The following is an 18,988-nucleotide window of genomic DNA, read 5'->3' on the forward strand; positions in this document are numbered from 1 at the left end:
TGAAGGTGGGTAAGACTGGTATCCCATACAGTGTGTTTAAACTAAAAATTCATGTAAAACATTCTGGCATTCAGATATCCAAAACAGGTTCTGCCTATATCAAATTGGCAAACCCTGGAGTGGAGAAAGAAATGAATGTGTAGAGGTATCTTGTGATAATCTCCAAATCTTCGTGGTATGGTGTATTCTGCTCTTGTGTCATATCCTTCGAAATGAAGGAATCGGGTTCCTTAGCTTTAATTTATTTAAAATTTTCTTCTCACCTATCTACAAATCTCTTATGTGCTTAGTTTTTTTTAATTACTACGTTTGTTTCTTTATAGGAACGGCACATGATCATGCACAAGCGTACCCATACTGGAGAAAAGCCTTATGCCTGCAGCCATTGTGATAAAACTTTCCGCCAGAAACAACTGCTTGATATGCACTTCAAACGCTACCATGACCCCAACTTTGTCCCCGCTGCCTTTGTTTGTTCCAAGTGTGGGAAGACATTTACTCGCAGGGTATGTGACGGCTTTAGGGATAAAAAAAAATTATTATTTAAAGAGGGGGTTTGCTTGTATAATTTAAATAGATTAGTAAAAGGACACACAAAAATAAGCTCCTCACAAAGCTGCCTATAATGAGGAAGAATAAAGAAAGAAGATATGAGATTCTGTTAAACATTTCTCTTTTCCAGTTTTTGTTAATAAGACTCATAATACAAATGTTCATTGTAAAGGTCAGGAGTTGGCAACCCATTCATGCACCAGAGAGTTTTTGCCAGCATGCTGATATTTCTCCTTTCGCATTGTGATTGCCAGTGTCCCTTACCCTCTGTGACTTCTGTTCCTTCTTATTATCCCTCTTGCTCTTTTGAGAAGAGCATGTTTTTTTATTGGGAATGGCAATAAACAAGTAAGTCCAATACAGTAAAATTCAGAGGCAACGATGAGCCTGGTGGCATACTATTTGTTTAAGGAGAAAAAGTTTTGAAAATCTTAAAGAATTTGAAATAGCAGCTAGTTAGAGGGTTTGTTCACAGTACGTCTTGCAACATTTTAGGGATACTCTCCATTGCATGATATATCCGATACAAAAGCATTAGACATTGCAGTGGATCTAATTGTTTTTCCAGTGCAATAGGTGAGTCATTCTAGACAAATGGGTTCTCTTCCACTGGCAGTGAACCATCTGCAGAAGGAATCCACTCTGGATTTTTTTCTCTGACTCTCCTCTACTTCACAGGGAACTCTGGTGCCACCTGCAGTTTTTCCCTTCTGCCCATGAACTGGAAGGAGTGTTTCTGTTCTCTCTCTGTTTTTTTATTTTCTTCAGTGCTTTTCGAAGTTTCTCGTTGTTTTAAGTGCTCAGAACTTTCCCATTCAGCTCTACCTGCGGAGAGAAGTAGCAGACTATTAATTAATTTATTTAGTTAGTCATATATTTAACCCGTTCTCCCAAAGGATCCCAGAACTGATTACAAGAGTAGATTGATAGTATGGGTAGGACATACTTTAGTGAGAATTACAGAGTTTACAGCATTTACAGTATAGACAAAGGGGTTTAGATTTCAGCATTTACAGTGTGGACATATCATACAGACTTAAAATAGTGGACATGGAGGTAAAGTACCTTTCTTGGCAAGTGGGTGAATCTTTGATTGAGAATATGGTACTATTATGGTTATATTTGCGGTGGCAAGCGAGATTTAGTGAGATTCCGCTTGGTGTATTTGGTGGTGTCTTTGTGATCCATCCGTCAGGGATGTGGACGCGGGTTGTTAAGGGTCGACTACGGTCTGCAGCTGGAAGGCCAATTCCTCAGGGTACCTGATAGCCAGCCTGCATAAGTATCTTTGAAGCTTGGAGCTGTCCCTGCTCTTCCTAACCCACTGCCAAGCAGGGGTTTGCGCACAGGCTGTTAGGCTTCCATCGGAGGTTTAGCAGTGTCTGCGGTTTTTGCCTCCCCCCACCCTTTGAGTGAGCATCCGTCGGTCCATTGGGGTGGCTCCGTATCTGACTAGCAGCCTGAAGATCAGTGTCGAGGAGGCATTCCTGGCTTGAGTCTGATTCTTCTCTTACCAGCTACTGTAAAGAGCTAAGGCAGTCTGTAGCACATTTCCAACACAGGTCACAGTGTGTAAGGCTGTTAATAGCCTGTGAAGTGAATTGGGGAGGTGGGGGATGAAATTTGACAATGTAAAGGTTTCTGCATGTCCCCCTGTGTTCCCTCACCTGAAAAATCCTAAAATCACCATTTTTAAACTTGGTTAAATGTGTTTAAATTGTGATTTTTGATGCAAAAATTGTAGTAGTGACCATTTTGATTTTAGCAATTTTTTTTTTTTTTTTTCAAGTTCCCTGCACTTCCAAAACTGCAATTTGCCTCAAAACTTGTCAGGATGGAGTCCCTGGGCTCTGATAGTCAAGTTTGCGCAAAATATGCACCTCAGGAGCATCCTTGTACCACGTGCCATGTGGTGCAGCTGGGAGATGTGGGAGCGACAAGCTTAGCTTCTTCCCTGACTAAGCAGGTGACAGAATGGCTAGTCAATTGGAGCAGCTTTTTCCTTTTTCAGGGCCCAGCAATGCTGAAAGGTCCATGTGACAGGACACAGACGCCCCACAGCCCAAGAAATGCAAGGCTAAGTCTCTGGGAGTGACTCTATACTCCATATTCCAGAGGCTTTCTCAGACTTCCTGAAATTTTTGTGGAATGCCTATCATGAGAGCCGTGCTTCTCCTGCGCAGTCTCCCAGGAGCTTTGCCTCCCGGGACATGTCTTCTTCATAGTCTGTTGCTATTCCAGGTTTGGGAGATCCTGCTTATGCAGATGATGATGACCATTTTGCAGATCCCTTATATTTGAGAGATGTTTTTTCCATGGCTGGGGACCCTGGAATGTATGCTGGCTCTCGGGATCCTGCTCTAGCCTCTGAACCGGGGGATGATCCTTCGGTTCTGCGCTTCTTTAAATCTGTGGGCTTACCGGATCTTATCTCGGAGTCCCTACATGAGTTGCATTTACATAGAAACATAGAAGATGATGGCAGAAAAGGGCTACAGCCCATCAAGTCTGCCCACTCTGCTTACCCACCCCCTGTCTAAGCCCTAATGACCCAGTTTCCTTATCTTGACCCTCGCAGGGATCCCACTTAGGTATCCCATTTATTCTTAAAAGTCTGGCACGCTGCTTGCCTCGACCACCTGCACTGGAAGCTTGTTCCAATGATCTGTGAAGAAATACTTTCTGGTGTCGCCATGAAATTTTCCTCCACTGAATTTGAGCGGGTGTCCTCTTGTGGCCGAGGGTCCCTTGAGAAAGAAAATATCGTCTTCCACTTCGACACGTCCCGTGAGGTACTTAAATGTTTCGATCATGTCTCCCCTCTCCCTACGTTCCTCGAGAGTGTAGAGCTGCAATTTGTTCATTCTCTCTTCATACGAGAGACCCTTGAGTCCCGAGATCATCCTGGTGGCCGTACGCTGAACCGATTCAATTCTGCGCACATCTTTACTGTAATGTGGCCTCCAGAACTGCACACAGTATTCCAGATGCGGTCTCACCATGGCCCTGTACAACGGCATAATGACATCAGGCTTTCGGCTGACGAAACTTCTATTGATACAACCCAATATCTGCCTTGCCTTAGATCAGTGGTTCTTAACCTTGTTGGAGGTACTGAACCCCACCAGTATCATATGTGTGTTCACCGAACCCTTCTTTATTGGAAAAATAAAATATGATTTTTACAAATTCAAAACATAGGTATACAGTGAGGGAAAAAATAATATCAATTTTGAAAACAAAAAAGTTCACCTATATTTCAAATAATAATAACATAATAATGAAATTTACTGCAAATCAGTGTGACTTCTGCTGTTGATTGATAGATCAAGAAACCGAGTACACGATCAGTCTTGATCAAAATCACTGAATAACTGATAGATGATTGAACATGACCGAAGCGCTATATGAGTCGGAGGTGTGTTTTGACCTGCGCCGAACCTGCGAGACTGACTCACCGAACCCTGGGGTTCGATCGAACCCAGGTTAAGAACCACTGCCTTAGATGAAGCCTTCTCCACTTGATTGGCAGTTTTCATGTCTGCACTGATGATTACTCCCAAATCTCATTCTGCTGAAGTCCTAGTTAAAGTTTCTCCGTTCAAGCAGTACGTCTTGCATGGATTTCCGCTTCCGAGGTGCATGACCTTACATTTCTTAGCATTGAAGCCTAGCTGCCAGGTTGAGGACCAACTTTCTAATGTAAGCAGGTCCTGCGCCATATAATTCTGTAAACCACATTCACTTACTATATTATATAGTTTGGCATCATCGGCGAATAGTGTTATTTTACCTTGAAGCCCTTGAGTCAGATCCCCTATGAATATGTTGAAAAGGAGTGGACCCAGGACCGAGCCCTGCGGTACTCCACTGGCGACCTCCGATGTTTTAGAGAGGGTACCATTAACCACCACCCTTTGAAGTCTGCCACTCAGCCAAACCTTGACCCATGCAGTTAGTGTCTCTCCTAACCCTATCGATTCCATCTTGCTTAGCAGCCTGCGGTGCGGGACACTGTCAAAAGCTTTACTGAAGTCCAGGTACACGACGTCCAAAGACTCTCCCAAGTCCAACTTTCTTGTTACCCAGTCAAAGAAGCTGATGAGATTGTATTGGCAGGACTTAACCTTGGTGAATCCATGCTGACTGGGATCCCGAAGATTCCCTTCATCCAAGATCTTGTCCAATTTGCTTTTAATTAGTGTTTCCATGAGTTTGCACACTATTGATGTGAGACTCACCGGTCTATAGTTTGCAGCCTCTGCCTTGCAACCTTTTTTATGCAGAGGAACGACGTTAGCTAATTTCCAGTCCAGGGGAACTTTCCCCCTACTTAGGGAGAGATTGAATAGAACAGCCAACGGTTCCGCCAGGACCTCACTCAATTCTCTGAGCACTCTTGGGTGCAAATTGTCTGCTCCCATGGCTTTGTTTACCTTGAGTCTTGCCAGTTCACTGTAAACTTCACCTGGTGTGAACTCAAAATTCTGAAACGGGTCTTCTGTGCTTTGTGTTGCCTTCAACAGCGGCCCGTGTCCTGGTGCCTCACAGGTGAAGACTGAGCAGAAGTATTCGTTTAGTAGTTCGGCTTTATCGGAATCTGCTTCCACGTAACATCCGTCCGGTCTTCTAAGGCGTAATATCCCGCCTGTGTTCTTTTTTCTATCACTAATATACCTGAAGAAGGATTTGTCCCCCTTTTTAATGTTTTTTGCCAGAGTTTCTTCCACTCGTAGTTTGGCCTCCCTAACTGCCATTATGACCGCTGCAGACCTGGTCCTATATGCTACCTTTGCCTCTCTTTTCGCTGTGCACTTGTAGGAGAGAAACGCTTTTTTCTTCTCCTTAATGAGGTGCGAATTCTCTGCTGTGAACGATTGGGGTTTATTGTTTCTTTGTTGTTTTATTTACTGATTTTATGAAGTGGCTAGTTGCTTCATGTATGGTTGATTTCAGTGTTAACCATTTAGCTTCTACATCATCGGTCTCCGCTTGGTCCTGTAGCGTCCGATGGACGAAATCTCCCATGCGTGCGAAGTCAGTGCCCCGGAAATTGAGTACCTTTGTTTTCGTGTTTGATCTAGGAAAGCCTTTCCTAAGATTGAACCATACTATGTTGTGGTCGCTGGAGGCTAGTGTATCTCCTACTGAGACTTCTGAGACGCTTTCCCCGTTGGTGAGTACCAGGTCGAGGATCACCTGGGCCCTAGTGGGCTCCGTTACCATTTGTTTGAGATGTGCTCCCCTCATGGAGGTTAGGAGACTCCTGCTGCCGCTGGTCATCGCTGAAAATGAGTTCCAGTCTGCATCAGGCATATTGAAGTCCCCCAGCAGTACAGCTTCTCCTCGTAGAGAGATATTCTCTATGTTTTCAATTAATTCTGCGTCCAATTCTTCCAGTTGTCTTGGGGGTCTGTATACCACACCTAGGTACAGGCATTTTTCTCTGCCTCTTGCCAGGTTTACCCAGAGGGATTCCCCGGTGTACTTGACATCTGTGATCCTGGTGGTTTTGATGTCCTCTTTAATGTATAGAGCTACCCCCCTCCTAACCTGCCCTCTCTGTCCTGACGAAGTAGATTGTAGCCCGGTATGGCCATATCCCACCCGTGTGAGTCAGTGAACCAAGTTTCAGATATCGCCACCACATCTAGGTCGGCATTCCTTATTTCAGCCTCCAGTTCTAGAATTTTGTTGCCTAAACTGTGTGCATTGACATACATGGCCCTCCATATCTTGTGTTTGCTAAGTCCCTGTGAGGCGTATCCTACCCGAGTCGGTGTGACTCCTAAAGAACTGTTTGCAATGTGTGTACTTACCTTGGACACGGAAGTGGAGATACGACTCACCTCATCAGGGTAATTCCTTTCTGTACTAATATGTGAATGGGGGTACCCTCCCCCGACTTACCTAGTTTAAAGCCCTGTGAAGCAAGCGGGCTAGTCGGTGTCCAAAGACGTTCTTTCCCCTGCTGGTTAGATGGAGTCCGTCTGGTCCTTGTAGCGCTTCCCCGTGGTGTAGGAATCCGAAGTTCATATCCCGGCACCATCCCTGTAGCCACTCATTCGTCCTCAGGATACGTTCATCTCTGGCTCTTCCTTTGCCTCTGACTGGGAGGATCGATGAGAAAACCACCTGTGCTCCTGTCTGCTTCAGCCTCTCACCCAGTGCTCCAAAATCACTGGTGATGGTCTCCGGTGTGTTCCTGGCAGTATCGTTGGTTCCTATGTGGACAAGAAGCATAGGAAAGTGATCTTGGGGTGTGAGTAGTCTATCCAGTCTGGCGGTGACATCTCGTATCCTGGCTCCTGGTAGACAGCAGACCTCTCTAGATTGCATATCCGGTCTGCAAATTGGTCCCTCGGTGCCCCTCATCATGGAATCCCTGATGACTATTACTGTGCGTTTCTTTGGGGGGAGCCGGTCAGTTGTCCCTGGAGATGGAGCTGTGTGTTAGGCCTGCTCCTGTTCCTGCTCTCGTTCCTCATCGGCAGTTTCTTCCTGAAGAATCTGGAATCTGTTTCGCAGGGTGAGTTGAGGGGTTGATGTATAGTTGCCCTGTTGGTAAGAAGAAGAAGATGAAGAGATTGAAAGAGGGAGGGGGGTGTCTCCTATGTTTGCCCGTGGAGGAGGTCACCAGCTGCCAGGAGTCAGTGGCGCTAGCCATTTCCTGTATCCCAATTGTTGGTTTCGAAGCTGATGATTTGGGTGTCTCGAGGATGGACTTGTGAAGGGCCTGCTCGGTGATTTGGGACATCTCCTGGACGACTCCGTCGATGTAGGCCTCGTCCTCTCGGATGCTTCTCAGGCGTATCACCTCCTCCCTGAGGCTCCTTAGTTCCTGCATGAGATCGCCATCCAGCTGCGTGGCCTCCTCCGTATGTGTAGAAACTGTAGTGTAGCGCCGGGGGATGGTCTCAGTCTGCACAGAGACCTCTGTCCATCGTCCTGGGTCCTCCTCCTTCTGCATGCAGTCCGTGGTCGCTTCCTGGATCCCCATAGCGACTGGAATACTGGTCTTGATTGTAGACTTCGCGCTTCTTGTCCTCCCTGCCATTGCTGAGTTGTAAATGAGGTCTGCCTGTCAGTAAGGTAGAGAATTAGGAAAATTAGAAAAAAAAAACAGGTGTGAGATTTAAAAGATTAGGTTGTCTGAGAGTTGAAAGATTGGGGTGTCTAGTGCTTGAAAGATAAGGGTGTCTGAGATAAGGGTGTCTGAGAGACTGAGAGTTTGAGATGTCTGAGAGGGTTTCTGTCTGTGAGTAAGTATGAGAGTTTATACGATTAGGGTGAAGGGATAGTGTGTTTGAGAGGTCCGCTTGTTGCCCTAGGGTATTGTTGTCCTATGTAGTTTGGCTCTTCTTAAGGCTCTTCGCAAAGGCGCTCTCGCTAAGGCGAGCGCCTTTGCCGCTCGCCTTCGCCGTGCACTGAACAGCTGCACGCCGTTGGCTCGCCTCCTTTAATGGAGGAGCCCGGTCGCGAGTCGCTGACGCGGAGGGGGAGGGCGGAGCTTCTCTCTCGCCTCTGCCCCGAAGTGAATCTGCGCCCCTCAGCCGCCCTGAAGTGGTCTGGTGCTCCTCAGCGCTTCCTCTGCCTCCCCACGTGCTCCTCTCTTCTCCTGCCTGAAACGCTGCCTTCTCCTGCCTGCCTGCACCCGATCAGCGCTTCGCCCGTTGGCTCGCCTCCTTTAATGGAGGAGCCCGGTCGCGAGTCGCTGACGCGGTGGGGGTGGGCGGAGCTTCTCTCTCGCCTCTGCCCCGAAGTGAATCTGTGCCCCTCAGCCTCCACGAAGTGGTCCGGTGCTCCTCAGCGCTTCCTCTGCCTCCCCACATGCTCCTCTTTCCTCCTGCCTGAAACGCTGCCTTCTCCTGCCAGCTCCTTCTACCTCCTCTTCCTTCATGCGTGGAGTGAGAAGTCGGTCCACAACGTTTCCCTGGCATCTGGATGTTAACATCCTCATTTCGGAGCAGAGGGATGCTCCGGGGGGGTGGGGGGTGGAGGGCAGCTCTTATATCCTATGGCACAGGAGTATCAGCAGCTTTTCAGTCAGCCTAGAATGGATTCCCTGGTTGCTCAGGTTACCAAGCTCATCTCCCGAGCAAAGATGGCGTGGTGCTCAAGGATATGCAGGACCGCTAGCTAGATGTTCTCAAGAGGCTTTTCCAGGCAATGGCTCTGTGTGTCAAAGCTGCCTCAGCGGCGTCCTTTGTCCCACACACTTGTCTGAGGCCATCGAGCCATCTCCTCAAGTTTTGTTCTCTGGTATGGCTTATGTTATTGACGTCCTGTATGACATTCTGTGGGTCCTGGTTAAAGCGTCAGCTTATTCTATTTCTACTCATAGAATGATCTGGGTCAGATAGTGGGCTAGTGTTTCCACCTCTAAGGCTACTTTTGCGAGACTTCCCTTTAAGGGGCAGTTGTTTGGTAATGGCCTGGATAATCTTGTGAATTCTGTGGTGTACAGGCACCGCTGACCTTCTCTGACAGCAAACCAAGAGCCTCTAGGGGCTGAGGAGGGTCTAATTTTTGTGGATCCAGGAAATCTTGATAGTATTCCAGTTCCATATCACGGAGAGCTTCCCTGGTTACAGGCAGAGGTTCTTGGGATCCAAACGTAACTGGTCCTCCACTTCTTGAGTGGCCAAGAAGTTGCATTGATGCAAAGCCAGGGGCTTTCCCACTCCATATAGGGGGCAGACTCTCAGAGTTCCTGCAGACCTGGGTCTTAGACATAATCCAGTTCAGCTACAAGTGGGCATTTGCCTGACCTCTGACAGATTGGTTTGTGGACTCTTCGACAAGACACCCAGAAAATGCTGTCAGAGTGCAAGCCACAGTCCAGTACTCATTGGATATTCAGGCCATAGAAATAGTACTGCCCGAAGACTCGGGCTCAGGCAGATACTCCATATACTTCATTGTTGTCAAAGAAAGGCTCCAACGATTGGAGACCCATCCTGGACCTTATGCACGTGCATGCAGTGCTCAGTGCTGCGTCTCCACATAGAGATGGTTCGATCAATTATTCCGGCAGTTGCTCCAGGGGAGGTCCTATCCTCTCTGGATCTGACAGAGGCCTACTTGCACATTCCCATCTTCTCAGACCACCGCAAGTTTCTCAGATTTCATGTGCTGGTAAATCTTTACCAATTTTCAGCTCTTCCTTTTTGCCTAGTGACAGCTTCTCATACCTTCACCAAGGTAATGGTGGTATTAGCAGCTTACCTGTTCAAGATGGGTTTACAGGTTCATCCCTACTTGGACGACTAGCTGATCAGGGCTCCCTCATTCCCTGAGGGTCAGAGAATAGTGGATCAGGTGCTCCGTGTCTTGTAAGTCCTGGAATGGCTTGTGAATTACAGAAAGCCATTTGACACGATGTAGTCCCTGTTTTGTTTACCACAGCAGTGCTCTCAGATTTCCTGTCTCCTGGACGAGGCAGCTCTGTCAGCATGGGACTATCTCCAGGTCTTAGAGTCCATGACGGCTGCAATCAATGTGCCTTGGGTGAGATATCACATTCGTCTCCTCCAGTACGCATTGCTCTCCCACTGGTCCCCATAGATGAACACATGACAGAAGCCTGAGGCTCGAGCTAGCATGAGTGTTGGTGGCTGTGGCCTCAGACACTTTTCTTGGGCATGCCTCTACGGATCACTTTCTGGGTGGTAGTTATGACCGATGCCAGTCTCTGAGGCTGGAGAGCCCATTGCATTCTGCGTCCACACAGAAAAAGTGGTCAATCAACCGAGTAGAGCTGCACGCCATTCAATTAGCTCTGGTGAGACTACAGAAGACTATGGAGAGCCAAGCGATAAGGGTTTTCTCCGACAATGTGACAGCAATAGCATAGGTCAATCACCAGAAAGTTCTGGAAGCTCATCTACTCTTCTACTGGGCGGAGTGTCATTTCCAGGTGCTTTTGGCAGCATATGTAGCGGGAGTGGACAATGTTCAGGCAGACAGACCTTGGATCCAGCCAAGTGGACACTGTCTCTTGCAGTGTTTCAGGCCATTGTTCTGTGCTGGGGGTCATCCACGATTTGACCTCATGGCAACGGTGAAAAATAAACTAGCAGACAGGTTATTCAGTCGAAGTCAAGCCTGGAAGCAACAAGCTAGATGCCCTAGTCCAGCCATGGCCTCAGGGAATCCTGTTGTATGTCTTTCCTCCCTGGCCCATGATAGGCTGAGTCTTTCAGTGGATAGCAGCCCATCAGAGCAGTGTCATTCTGGTGTCTCCAGATTGGCCTCGGTAAACAGATCTGATGCATCGTCACAAAGGGTGCGGCCTCTGGTTTCAGGGTCCAATCTAATCTAATCTTCAATTTATATACCGAATCATTTCTTGAAGGAACTTGATTCAGTTTACAATTAATTAGAAATAAGATAATATCTAGTAGATCGAATGGAAAGAGTACTATTAGTTAGGATTAGATAGATATTTAAATAGTTGGAGGAACTTGTCTGAATAACTATTGTGTAAACAACCAAATTTTTAGATCTTTCCGAAATTGCTGTAACTGACTTAACAGTCTTAGAGTCTAGCAGTTTATTCCAAATTTCCACCAATTTAAATGACAAAGTTTTGCTAAATTTCCCGGAACATTTAAGTCCTCTAGAACAGTGGTTCCCAACCCTGTCCTGGAGGAACACCAGGCCAATCGGGTTTTCAGGCTAGCCCTAATGAATATGCATGAAGCAAATTTGCATGCCTATCACTTCCATCATATGCAAATCTCTCTCATGCATATTCATTAGGGCTAGCCTGAAAACCCGATTGGCCTGGTGTTCCTCCAGGACAGGGTTGGGAATCACTGCTCTAGAAGATGGAAATGATAATTTATAAATTATTGTAATCCTTGAATGACAGTATCTAATAGCATTCCAGCATAGAGGGCTTGAAGGTTCAATAATCCATAAAGGAATTTAAAAACAATACATGCACACTTAAACTGTATCCTATAACAAACTGGGAGCCAATGAAGCTTTCTCAATAACAGAGACACATGATCGTACTTTCTCTTTCCAAAGATAAGTTTGGCTGCTGTATTAACTGCGGTCGATCGTGAGCATGCACCGCTTGAATAAGAAGGCTATTCTGATATGATCATTGAGACTCTTCTCAAGTCTAAGAAGTCAACCTCGGTCTCTTCTTCCAACATTGGTGCGACCATGATGATGTGGAACTGTATTCTACTACTATTACTACTATTAATTATTTTATCAGTCTCCCAGAAGAGGTGGTGGAGACAGAAACTGTGTCTGAATTCAAGAGGGCCTGGGATAGGCACATGGGATCTCTCGGAGAGAGAAAGAGATAATGGTTACTGCAGATGGGCAGACTAGATAATAATAATAATAACTTTATTTTTGTATACCGCAATACCACAAACAGTTCAGAGCGGTTCACAATGCAAGAGACTGTACATACACAACGAAGATACAGAGAATTAATTGTCAAGTATAATGGTAATCAGTTTCAATTACAGGAGAGTACCGAGAGGGGAAGGAGAAGCCGGAGGAAAGGAAGTACATTGGATTGAGGGGGGAGGAAAGGGAAAGACCGGGGGGGAGGAAGAGAGGTGGTTGAAGATTGGTCCATTTGGCCGGGAGGGAAGGGGTTAGAGAAATTTTTCAAAGAGGTAAGATTTGAGAGATTTCCTGAAGAATTGGTAGGATGGAGCAGATGAGATGAGGGAGGTAATGCAATCATTCCATCTGCCAGCTTGGAAAGAGAAAGTTCTGTCAAGGAATCTCCTGTAGATGCATCCCTTTGGAGATGGGCAATTTGGCCTTTATATGCCATCATGTTCTATAGTGCTACCAGACATACGCAGCGCAGTACAGAGTGGCAAAGAAGACAGTCTCTGCTTGAAAGACAAACAGGTTATCATGGATATATTTAAGGGGAATTGTTAATCTGCTGGCTGGGTTTGGAGGGCAGTGAGGAGTAGGGTTATGGATTGAAGGCTATATCAAAAAGGTGGGTTTTCAGTCTGCTTTTAAACAATGTAAGGGAAGGGGCTTGGTGGACAAACTCAGGTAATTTATTCCAGGCATAGGGGACAGCTAGATGAAAGGAACGAAGTCTGGAATTGGCAATGGAGGAGAAGGATACAGCTAAGAGCAGTTGATCTAATGAATGGAGTTCTCTGGGAGGTGTATAAGGAAAGGGAAAGAGGATAGATATTGTGAGGCAGCAGAATGAACACACTTGTAGGTCAGCAATAGGAGCTTGAACTGTATGCAAAGGCAGATAGGGAGGCAGTGAAGTGATTTAAGGAGAGGGGTGACATGAGTGTAGTGAGGTTGGTAGAAGATGAGTTTTGCATAGATTGCAGGGGGGAGAGGCAGCACTGTGGGAGACCAGTTAGAAGTAGATTGCAGTAATTTAAGCATGAGGTTACGAGAGTGTGGGCCTATCACAACAATAAATCAAAACAAAGAAATACGTATCATTGCATGCAACACCTGATGAAAGTTCTCAAAATTCAGCAACTCATGTAGATATCTAATAAGTTTTAATCTATAGACCAATGTCTCTCAAACTTTCTCAAGCCGGGACACACTAAAGGTAGTGGCCACGGCTTGAGGCACCCAGAATTGCGTGGTCGTCGCCATAATGACATCGCGCATATGCGTAACATCATCACATTGACGTCCGTGCATGTGCAGAGGCTCTCCAGATAAAACGGCAGTAGGGGGTGTCAGCAGGGAAGAGGGCCGGAGAGAAGGAGAGGCACTGGCGCCAGCTGATTGCCTGCAGCAGTGTTTCTCAACTACTTCAAGCTAAATACCCCCTAAGTCTAACAAATATCAACTGAGTACCCCAACCACAGACCTCCCTAGGCCCACCCAAGCACTGCCCCAGATCCCATCCCCTTTACTAATTGTAATGCAGTTTTTTCCTTTCATTTTTCATATAAACACAATATGCACAGCAGATATAAATTCTCAAAACTGACACATTTCAATCACTATATTTAAAATAAAATAATTTTACCTACCGGCAATCCTCTGCAGGCTACTATAATTAGCTTTAAAGGTGGGACCGGGAAGCCAGGGGGGAAGCCGGAGGACGCTAGAGAGAAGGGGGAAACATGCAGGCATTCGTGAATCGGGCAGCGCTGGCTTTACCACAGCACACTTGGAATCTCAGGAGGCACACTAGTGTACCTCAGCACACAGTTTCGAGATGCACTGCTATAGATGAACAAACAGTGGAGATGTCCAAAGAAACCGGGTAGGCTGGTGTGTCTCATGATTTGCTTTATTCACACTCAATGAATCGACACGTACATGTTTTGGCCCAACTGGCCTGCATCAGGAGTCTTATTCTCAGTAGAAACACCACTTAGGCATTAGCATGTAAAAAGCTTTTACAGCACTTATCCCAAGTAGAAACATCAATAGAGCATTTGGCCTACTCTGTGCAAGAATATAGAACTTATTCAGAGCTTGCAATGTGCTGGTCCTCTGGACCCACTGCCAACTTGGTCAGTGATTCGATTTCTTTGTCAGGTAAGTAGGCCAATAAGAGGCAATATGCTAACCCTCTACTTCCTTTGCATGAAAAAAAGCCATAGAATCTTTGAGATCTGAAATTTCATAGACAAACTAGTATCTAAAATTAGAGAATGACACGGGGAAAAATTCTGTCCCCATCACTACCCCATCCCTAGACCACCATCCCCTTCACCGCCCTGTCCCCGTAGCATCCAGTACTGCAATATTTAGCTTATTCTTTCCTTATAAGTCAAAGTTCTGGCTGCTGAACCAGAGAAAGATGTTCAGCTGGCAGGGCTTTGTTTATAAATTTTTATCAACACAATTAATATACTACTTTAACCTAAAGCAAAAAAAAAAAAAAAAAAAAGGAAATAAATAGAATTTTTTTTTTCTACCTTTGTTGTCTGGTTTTTGCTTTCTTCATTTTCTCATTCAATTCCTTCCATCCATTGTCTGTCTTCTCTCAGCGTCTTCCATTTGCTCTGTTGCTGTGCCTCTCCCTTCACACACACCCCCCCCCCAATTGGTCTGGCACCCATCTTCTTCCCTCCGTTCCCCCCATAGTCTGGCATCTCTGTCTTCTCCCCACTCTGTCTTCCCCATTTCCCTTCCAGCGTCTTCTGCCCATTCTTGTCTTCCCCATTTCCCTTCCAGCGTCTTCTGCCCATTCTTGTCTTCCCCATTTCCCTTCCAGCGTCTTCTGCCCACTCTTGTCTTCCCCATTTCCCTTCCAGCGTCTTTTGCCCACTCTTGTCTCCCCCATTTCCCTTCCAATGTCTTCTCCCCACTCTTGTTTTCCCCATTTTCCTTCCAGTGTCTTTTACCCACTCTTGTTTTCCCCATTTCTCTTCCAGCGTCTTCTGCCCACACTTGTTTTCCCCATTTCCCTTCCAGTGCCTTCTCCCCACCACCACCCTTCCCTCTCACCACCTCACCGCCCTTCAGCACCCCCTCACGCAGCCCGAGAATCCCCCTCCCTCCCCCTTACCTTCGTGGCATGTTAGTAAAGTAAGTTGCTCAAGCCGGCCGAGCCTGCCTGCCTGCCTGCCTGCAGTCGCGTGTGTGTGAGCGGAAACTTCTCCTCTGATGCAACAGGAAGTTGCTTCAGGAGAAGCTTCCGCCCACACACATGCGACTGCAGGCAGGCAGGTTTGGCCGGCTTGAGCAACATACTTTACTAACGCACTGGGTGGAGCTCTTTTCACATCTTCAGGCACTGATGGCAGCGCATGTCGCTGGTGTGGACTGTGTTCAGGCCAACTTCCTCAGCAAACAGACCTTGGATCCCTCAAAAAGAACTACAACGGCTACAACTTATACAAAACACGGCCATAAAACTTATATACAAGTTAGGGAAATATGATCATGTCACCCCCTCTTCTGAAAGAAGCTCACTGGCTATCCTTAACACATCGCATCACATACAAAACAATCATGCTAGTTTTCAAAATCAAACTTTCCCATCAACCTCCCTTTCTAGATAAGCTTCTTATCCCTTTCTGCCCCTCAAGGACACTCAGATCTGCTGATCAGAACTTGCTTTCCGTTCCTTCTATCAAGGAATTTTTCTATACCAGGAAAACCAATTTTTCTGTAGTTGCCCCTACTTTATGGAACGCACTGCCATCTCAAATCCGTCATGAGAAATCTATCGATAAATTTAAGACCAATTTAAAAACATTCTTATTTCAAGATGCGTTCTCTTGCTCTTGAATATAATAATAATAATAATAACAGCTTATATACCGCAATACCGTGAAGTTCTATGCGGTTTACAAAGATTAAGAAAAGGTACAAATTGATTTACTTTAAGAGGGGAGGAAGAAATAGGGTTAATAGGACAGGAAATCCATTTTTGAGGAGAGAGTGATCAATAGAACAAGTTAATCGCTATAGAGGGGAGAGAGAAGAGAGGATCAGTTGTCTAGATACTTTAGGAACAGGTGTGTTTTCAGACGTTTCCTAAATTCCTCATAAGTAGTGGGCGAAAGCAATTGTTCTAGGTCTTTACCCCATGATGCTGCTTGGTGCAAGAGAAGATGTTCATGGTGGTTTTTTTCAGTTTACAACCTCTCACTGGGGGGGAAATGAAGTTGGAGTGTGAGCTTCTCTTGTGTCTGTTGGCTGAGAAGACGAAAAGGTCAGTTATATATTTAGGGGCAAGTCCGTGTAGTGCTTTGAAGCAGAAGCAGGCAAATTTAAACTTTACGCGCGCCTCCATTGGCAGCCAATGCAGCTGCCAGTAGTAAGTTTCAAGTTTATTAGGATTTTATATACCGCCTATCAAGGTTATCTAAGCGGTTTTCACAATCAGGTACTCAAGCATTTTCCCTATCTGTCCCGGCGGGCTCACAATCTATCTAACGTACCTGGGGCTATGGAGGATTAAGTGACTTGCCCAGGGTCACAAGGAGTAGCGGCGGGGTTTGAACCCACAACCGCAGGGTGCTGAGGCCACTGCGCCACACACTCCTCCTCCAACCACTGCGCCACACACTCCTCCGGGTGTCACGTGGTCAAACTTCCTCAGCCCAAAGATCAGTTTGATCACTGCATTTTGCATCAATTGTAAACGCTGCATGTTCTTTTGGGAAATTGCTAAATAGGCGATGTTACAGTAGTCAAGTAGACTCAGTACGAGGGATTGGACTAGGGTTCTGAATGCCGCTGTATCGAAATAAGCTTTAATGGATCTGAGTTTCCAGAGAGTGAAAAATCCCTTTCTGATCAAGGAGTCCACCTGGTCTCTCATGGTTAGGCACTGATCCAAAGTTACACCTAGTATCTTTATGGTAGGTTGGATAGGGTAATTAAGATTATTGATACATAGTGGTGATTTGGTGTCAAGCGGATGTGGCGAAGCAACGAAGAAAGTTGTCTTTTCTGAATTAAGTTTGAGCCTAAAGGTTGTCATCCAGTGCTCCATCACGTTTATGGCTTCTGAAGCTTTAGGAATAGTTTCAGAGATAGAATTAACGAATGGGATGGCTTTCGCAGGGTCCTGTTTGTATAGATAGTAACATAGTTACTATCTATACAAACAGGACCCTGCGAAAGCAGGTCTGGATGCACTTGTAAATGGAGGCCATAGCCTGAATGAAGGCACATCAGATCTGCGTACCAAGGCCTGAGATCTATTTAACAACTCAGTCTATCATGAGCCAGGGAGGAAAGATGTACAATAGGATGCCCTGAAGCCACAGCTGGACTAACATGTCTAGACCCTCGCTACTGGGCTAGAATTTTCAGCTGAAGAATTGGACTGCCTTCTTGTTTTTCGAATTAGGGACAACCCCAGTGCTGGACAATGGCCTGAAATGCTTCTAGTGACAATCCGGATCGTGTTGTTTTTAAAGCATGGCTATTGAATGTGAGGCGCTAGAGCACAGAGGATATTCAGGCGTGGTCCTTGCCACCTTTCTTAAGTCTAAGAAGTCAACTATAGTTTCTGCCTTTCCAGCATTGGTATGCCCAAGAACATGTGGAACCATTTTCAGCTCTTGTTTCAGTGGTGTTGGCTTTTCTCTAAGTCAGTCTTGACAAGGGCCTCACCAAGGCTTTCCTTTGAGTCCAAGTTGCGGGGCTCTCTTGTTTCAGAACTCAGGACCATAGACCTATGTTGGTATCATATCCAATTAATTGATCTTATATCAAGTTTTACTTTCAAAGATATTACAAAAATATTACTCTTCAACCAATGTTATTTATATCAATTTAAGACATTTGTATGGACCTTCTGTTTGTAACTAGGCACCACACTGCCGGTTACTTTATTCTGCATCAGTCCAGATTTAATAACTTCATTGACTTTATTTCATTCTGTATTTTTTCTTTTCTTTCATGTATTTGGATTTTTTTTAAAAACGATGTATCAATTGTTCCTCCATGGAGGGGAGGTGCAGGAGGAACTGTCTACTGTTAAGATAAGTGACGGGTTCCCTATAATCACAGCGCTAATAGGAATATGAAAACTATTAGGCTTGAGTTATATATAAAAAAAACAATTGATATATCGTTTTTAAAAAAAATCCAAATACATGAAAGAAAATAAAAAATACAGAATGAAATAGTCAAAGAAGTAATTAAATCTGGACTGATGCAGAATAAAATAACCGGCAGTGTGGTGCCTAGTTACAAACAGAAGGTCCATACAAATGTCTTAAATTGATATAAATAACATTGGTTGAAGAGTAATATTTTTGTAATATCTTTGGAAGTAAAACTTTATATAAGATCAATTAATTGAGTAATCAACAGATAATAATTATTGGGTTGTACATTAAGATATCATATCCAGACATTGCCAGATTTTTGAAAGGTGCTCTAGACCAGTGTTCTTCAACCACTGGTCCATGGACCAGTGCCGGTCCACAGAAATTTCCTGCCAGTCCACAGGGCCAGCACATGCATCAGGCCCAAAATAGTGTTCGTCAACCGCTGGTACACGGTGCGATCGATGTGGCGTTATCTTCGAGCCAGCTCCCTCTTCCTAACTGATTCAGTGCACAAAGCCACGGGCAGTGGCTCCTACGGGCATCCTGCACCTGAACTGGAAGCCTTTTGTCTGACGTTGCAACATCAGAGGGAAGGCTTCCAGATGAGGCATGCGACGTGCAAGGTGCAATTAGTACTATTATGAGGGCGGGGTCTGGGGTGGAGATTAGGTAGAGATGGGCGGTGTCTGGCCCATGACAGTCTAGTAGAGTGGCATGGTCAACCAAGTCAAATGCGCTAATCAGATCGAGTTGCATTATTAGAGTGCTTGAGCCTTGGCTGAATAGTTGATGAAGGTAATCAAGCAGAGAAGCTAAAATTGTTTCAGTGCTGTGACCTGACCGGAAACCGGATTGGTTGTCATGTAAGATATTGTGTTTTTCTAAGTATGTGTTGAGTTTAGTGTTTACTATTCCTTATGCTATTT

General features: G+C 45.5%; 1 protein-coding gene across 4 annotated transcripts in view; it reads left to right on the plus strand.

Moving 5' to 3' along the window:
* CTCF (CCCTC-binding factor) overlaps positions 1-18,988 on the plus strand; it is a 336,042-nt gene that overhangs the window by 260,798 nt on the left and 56,256 nt on the right. For 3 of the 4 annotated variants that reach the window (XM_033940988.1, XM_033940989.1, XM_033940987.1), the window contains exon 8: positions 324-506. The exons of the other annotated variant lie outside the window; for it this stretch is intronic. In XM_033940988.1, the coding sequence (XP_033796879.1) occupies positions 324-506 (183 nt within the window). The remainder of the gene's footprint in view (positions 1-323; positions 507-18,988) is intronic. 4 annotated transcript variants of the gene reach the window in all.

The sequence above is a fragment of the Geotrypetes seraphini genome, chromosome 4 (genome assembly GCF_902459505.1).
Source record: "Geotrypetes seraphini chromosome 4, aGeoSer1.1, whole genome shotgun sequence".
Lineage (NCBI taxonomy): Eukaryota > Metazoa > Chordata > Amphibia > Gymnophiona > Dermophiidae > Geotrypetes > Geotrypetes seraphini.